General features: G+C 47.9%; 1 protein-coding gene across 7 annotated transcripts in view; it reads right to left on the bottom strand.

Annotated features, from left to right (window-relative positions):
• Positions 1-350: 350 nt before the first annotated feature.
• Positions 351-6,000, bottom strand: part of CLCN3 (chloride voltage-gated channel 3) — a 101,657-nt gene continuing 96,007 nt past the window's right edge. For 5 of the 7 annotated variants that reach the window (XM_038754971.1, XM_038754970.1, XM_038754968.1 and 2 more), the window contains 2 exons: positions 2,419-2,494; positions 351-526 (listed from right to left, as the gene is read on the bottom strand). In XM_038754971.1, coding sequence (XP_038610899.1) covers positions 368-526; positions 2,419-2,494 — 235 coding nt within the window. In that variant the 3' untranslated portion in view covers positions 351-367. The remainder of the gene's footprint in view (positions 527-2,418; positions 2,495-6,000) is intronic. The other 2 variants (XM_038754973.1, XM_038754974.1) reach the window with 1 other exon arrangement.

Here is a 6,000-nt window from a genome sequence, read left to right as displayed (position 1 = left end):
TCCGGTCTCAAAGGCAAAGAGGCCCTCCCTCCGGGAATCGCGCTGGGGGCTGGAGAACTTCCCATCACCTCCGCGGAGGCTCCCACGGTACCGTCACGGCCGAGCGTGTATCACCCGGAGCAAAATGGGCAGGATAAGACATCCCCGGATTTACGGTGAAGTATCTCACCTCCTTTTCCGCCTCTCCTCTCCCTCCATCCCCTCCCCGGACCAACTCCTGAAATCCAGCGGCGTTATTTTCCCAACTGGGCGGCAAAAACGCGGCTTTCACTTCCATCCCCTCCCACCCCCAAAGACAGAGAGAGAGAGAGAAAGAGAGAGAAATAAAAAGACCACCCCCCCTCCACCACCACCAGGCCCCCCCAAGTTAAAGTGTTGTGCTATTCAACAAATGAACTTCCTCTTCCGTTTCCTCTCTCTCCTCAGCTATGGGATTCAGTTGAACATTATTGACGCGGGGTCGTGGTTTGCCGTCTGGGCCATATGACGGAGGATATCTTTTTTTGTTATAATGCCAAGGAGGCGCCTGGAAGGGATAAACAGAAGATGGCTATTAAAATAAAAGGGAAAAGAAAACGTAAAAGTAAATCTGTAGCCGAGTCCTTTTTGTTGACAAGAGTAGAGCCAAGCAAACAGCCTGATTTTGGGGGGGGTGGAGGGGAGGAGTCTCCGACAAAATTGTTGGAAGAAAAAGATCAAACGTAAGCATCGCTCCGTTTGCCCCGATTCCCGATTTGAGGCTCCCAATGGTGATGGTCACTACGGGGGTGAGTGCTTTCACCCGAGTTCATGCCCCGCTCAAGTACGATTTGCTTCCCACCAAGTGAACGAAATTTGGATCAATGTGTGCCAACAAAAAAGTAATAAAGTAGGAGGGCCCTCCCCGCCCCGCCAAAAAAGAAAAAAACCCAAACCAAAACAGAAAAAACCAACAACCAAATAACCAAAAGTATGAATAGGAAGTGATATTGACCCCCTGAGAAGGCCAGTTAATTTCAGTTCTCATTTTGCTGCCCAGGAAATGGGACGACGGCTTGAGGGCCGATCGCTTTTTGCGTGAACATCAAGCAATCGAAAGGGGTCTGAGTTGCCCGGTTATTCATCCCTTGAAATCTTCATGAAAGCACACGGAGAGACCAGAATGTGTACAAGTCGGCCCTGAAAAGCATTTCAGAATTCAGAATTTCAGGACTGAAACTCTGAGAACCCCTCACTCCCTCCCTCCCTCCCTCCAACCTCCACCTCGTTTGCCTTTCTGTCGCCTCTGGTTTACGAATCCGAGTGCCGTGCTTTTATGAAATGATCTTGTTATTGTTGCACTCAGAGGTCAGTGGGGAAAGAAGAGAGACTCGAGACCGGAGAGCAGTTGTGAAGGGCAATATCACAGGAGAAGCGGAAAGCGGAAGGGATGAGCTGTTGCCCGTGGTGTTCTGGTTAGTACTTTTCATTTGGGTTTGTCCTTTATAAAAAGGAGGCATGAAACACTTGTGAAATATACACAGTCAGGCAAACACGGTCAGGTGGGCGCTTAAGGAGCCGGGAGGACGGGTTTCATACGGCTACGACTACTGCGGAGCGATGGTTTCAGGAAATACTTGTGGCACCTACACGGTCCTGAGGTTATGAATACGATTAGGTAACGAACTCGGTCTTCGTTAACACAGCCGGTGAAAACAAAAATACAGCCGACCCTCTGGTTAGCGGCTTATGGCACGTGGACGACACCGTACAAAGCGGGCACAGACGGTACACGGATTTAGGTACAGTTCGTTTACGAAATGACCGGACATACGTTGCACGGCACACGCGCACACACACAAAATAAGACGGGCTCCTCTGGAAAAGAGCGGCCCTTGAAGGTACTTTGAGGCAACGGCAGAAAAACGACTAAGCTCAAGTCACGGCCTGGACCGATTCCAGTTGAAAGATCACAGGGAGGTTTCGGGCCACGATCGGCAATCCTTAACATTGCTACGACCGGTGAGGAGAGTTCAAACAGTGAGGTTTCCTACGAAAACGTCACAGTCGGAGAGTAGGAGGGGAACAAAAAATAAGAAATACCAACAAAACCGGGCCTCTCCTAGTCTGGGGTACCCAACGAGTCACGGGGACTATGGCGGTCTTCCTTTTTTAGGTTGTCCAACAACACTCTAGACATCTGACCTCTTCCTGTTCACATTTTGTACATCGTGGCTAGGACCTTTCTCCCGCAAACGGGGGAATGTGGTGGAGTTGTATATATACACTCAAGTCCTCTCAGAGTTACAGTTTGGCTGACAGAACACAAACGGGAGTAGTTGCATAGTACGTTTTGGTTGTTCAGCTGATACCGGGGAAAGAGAACACTGAACAGCTCACAGGTTTCATGCTTCCTGACTTCTAAGGTGTCTAATTAGGAGATCTGATATATCTAATCACCAGGGGTTCGACGTGCTGCTTTAGTTGCTCGAGATGCTCTAATATGTTCTTCTTTGTGATGATCCCCAAGACAATCCTGAAACAGATCACGTTATGCTAATAACTGCGTGGGAAATCAAATGAAAAAGGAACAAAAAAAAAGGGTCCAATCATAATGATAAAAGATTAGAGAGAGGAGATGAAAACATGAACTGTAAAGATGCTCTTAATGAAACGGTTAGAAAAAATCCAAACGAAACCAAAAATGATAAGAATCGGTGCCCTTTGGCGCAGATTCCCATTTTGTTTGCAAAAGGGGACTTTAGAAACCTCCTTTTGGCAACCATAAAGGTACTCCGGTGCCCCCTGAAAAGGAATGACCCCAATCATCCTGCCGTTCATCCGTTCTTCCTGGACTCTGGAGACCAAGCTGGCTTGCGGCTAGTTCTGCCAGAGCAAACGGGCGTTGCGACCCGCCTCGCGTCCTGGCTCGAACGGGACACGACGGCGAAATTACCTCCTTCGGGCAACGAAGAAGGGGGGTACGCTCCCGCTGCAGGGTACGGCGTGACGGAGACTGACCCCCGACTGAGCCCCCACCTTCCTCTCCCCCGCCCTACCTCCTTCCCCTCCCCACAGCACCTGTATATCCGTTCGTACAGACTTATTACTCTATTTCTTTGACTTGTACCTATTTACTACTCTATTTCATTTTGTTAATATGTTGTGTTGTCTGACTCCCCCTTCCAGACTGTGAGCCCGTTGTTGGGTAGGGACCGTCTCTAGATGTTGCCAACTTGGACTTCCCAGGCGCTTAGTACAGTGCTCTGCACGCAGGAAGCGCTCAATAAATCATCATCATCATCAATTGTATTTATTGAGCGCTTACTGTGTGCAGAGCACTGTACTAAGTGCTCGGGAAGTACAAATTGGCAACATATAGAGACAGTCGCTACCCAACACTGATTGACTGAATGAATGAATGAATTTCGGAAAGCCAGCATCCCGACCGCAAGGGATCGTTCAGGACGCAATCTCCGGGTTCTCGGAGAACTGACTCAAACCGATTCATCCGTTCATGCGTTCGATCATACTTATTGAGCGCTTTCTGCGCGCAAAGCACGGTACTGAACGTTTGGGAGAGTACGATGCAACATCAGACGCATTCCCTGCCCACGGACAGCTAACGGGATGTGCTGTTCTTCCGGATGCTGGAAAAAGGGAGTCACTAAGGTTTGGGATAACCACACCGCAGGCAGCGGGACGAGGGGAAATGCTCCTTGGCCCGTCGATCACCTTGGAGGGGCTTCTACTGCGAAGCAACTATCCTACAAAAGGAATGACTGGACCTAAGTTCTTTAATACTTGCCCAGTTTGCTCATCCTGAATAACGATAATAATAATTATGGTATTTGTTAAGCGCTTACTATGTGCCAGGCACTGTACTAAGCGCTGTCATGGGGAATCGGCTTAGGCGTTGTCCACTTCCTGTGAATGGCGAGCACTTTTTCCTGCCAAAAGAGCAGCTGAAAGCTCACGCTGTCTCAAGAGAGGGCCAGAAACTTGGTTTTCTAACATTCAGCAGTCAGAGGAGGTTTGACAAATGAATCTACAGTGTGAAAGGAGGAGATACATCAATCAATCAATCGTATTTATCGAGCGCTTACTGAGATACATCTGACAAAGCACTCACGGAGTCTAACTCTGCCAATTTCTACCAAGGCAATTGCGTTTATATTCATTCATTCATTCAATCGTATTTACTGAGCGCTGACTGTGTGCAGAGCACTGGACTGAGCGCTCGGGAAGGGCAAATCGGCAACATGTAGAGAAGGTCCCTACCCAAAAACAGTCTCACAGTCTAGAAGGGGGGAGACGGACAACGAAGCAAGTAGATAAGTGTCAATGCCATCGGAATAAATAGAATTATAGCTATACGCACATCATTAAGAAAATATAGTATGTACAAATAAAATAGGGCAATAAATATGTACAAATATATACAAGTGCTGTGGGGAGGGGAAGGAGGGAGGGCCGAGGGAGGGAGGGGAGAAATGGGAAGGAGAGGAAAAAGGGGGATCCACTTCCAGTTTTGAGCAGGTCACCGCTCTACAGATACTAGAACTAAAATCCACAAGGCTGGGGGCGAACCCGATTTCTAACCCGTGAAATACCGATTCATTCTTTTCACAAGTCCTGCTAAGACGACAGGTAGAATTGTTTCCCATCTAGTCATTTCGGCCATGAGCTTTGCCCGATTCCATGGAGAGCTGTACTGTTTCTATCTGTAATTTACCCCTTTGCTCTTCCCCCGCCCCAGCCCCAAAGCACTTACGTACATATCTGTAGCTTTATTTACTTGTATTGATGTCCGTCTCCCCTGTTCTAGAGTTGAGCTTGTTGTGGGCAAGGAATGCCGTTGTTTACGGTTGTATTGTGCTCTCCCCAAGGACTCAGTATTCTGCACACAGTAAGCGCTCAATAAATATGACTGACTGAATCATCAATCGTATTTATTGAGCGCTTACTGTGTGCAGAGCACTGTACTAAGCGCTTGGGAAGTACAAGTTGGCAACATATAGAGACAGTCCCTACCCAATAGTGGGCTCACAGTCTAAAATGAATGAATAAATGAAAAGGCCCCAGTGCTTCCGAATTCAATTACCTCTTTTCAACTGGGCTTGAGGTCTCAGATTCATGGGGAAGCAGTGTTAGAAGAAACCCTAACACAAAGGAAGTGATAGTAGAATCAAAAGTTCTGGCCCTTAAAGACGGAAAACTTTTAGGAAGCTCCTTCCACATCAGGAAGCTCTTTCCACATCCCCCTCGTTCCCCTCTCCATTCCCCCCGTCTTACCTCCTTCCCTTCCCCACAGCACCTGTATATATGTTTGTGCGTATTTATTACTCTCTTTATTTATTTATTTTACTTGTACATATCTATTCTATTTATTTTATTTTGTTAAAATGTTTGGTTTTGTTCTCTGTCTCCCCCTTCTAGACTGTGAGCCCACTGTTGGGTAGGGGACTGTCTCTATATGTTGCCAACTTGTACTTCCCAAGCACTTGGTACAGTGCTCTGCACACAGTAAGCGCTCAATAAATACGATTGATTGATCAGGACGGCTCTGACCCATCTCTCGGTACCCAGACGTTTGAGAAAAATGAGGTCACTTGCATCTGACTGAAGGCAAACCTGGGATGACTTGTGCAATTTTAAAATCTGACCCAAAGTTGTTCCCTCTGAATCCACTCTTTCTATTCCACAATTCTCTTCCTGCCGTCATTTAACCCCGGCTCTCTCTTCTGCGCTTCTCCGTGCCCATTCCAATCAGGAACGGACGGCGGTGTATTTTTAATTCAACCTGCCACCTCTTCACACAGAGACAGACAGGAAAGCATTACAACAACAGTAAAGCAACAGCCCCCTGCAGAAGAGGCACATGCGGGATTTCTCCAGCCAAACAAGGAAGGGAGCTTGAGGTGGGAGGAGGGGAGGAGGTGGGAGAGAATATTCCAGTGAGTCATCACGTCTTTTTAACCTGCGGAATGGGAATGACATTCCCGAGGCACTGTCAGTCCCTGTGGGATGGGGGTGCCTCCC

The sequence above is a fragment of the Tachyglossus aculeatus genome, chromosome 12 (genome assembly GCF_015852505.1).
Source record: "Tachyglossus aculeatus isolate mTacAcu1 chromosome 12, mTacAcu1.pri, whole genome shotgun sequence".
NCBI classification, from domain to species: Eukaryota; Metazoa; Chordata; class Mammalia; order Monotremata; family Tachyglossidae; genus Tachyglossus; species Tachyglossus aculeatus.
This window is presented reverse-complemented; position numbering and strand designations above follow the sequence as displayed.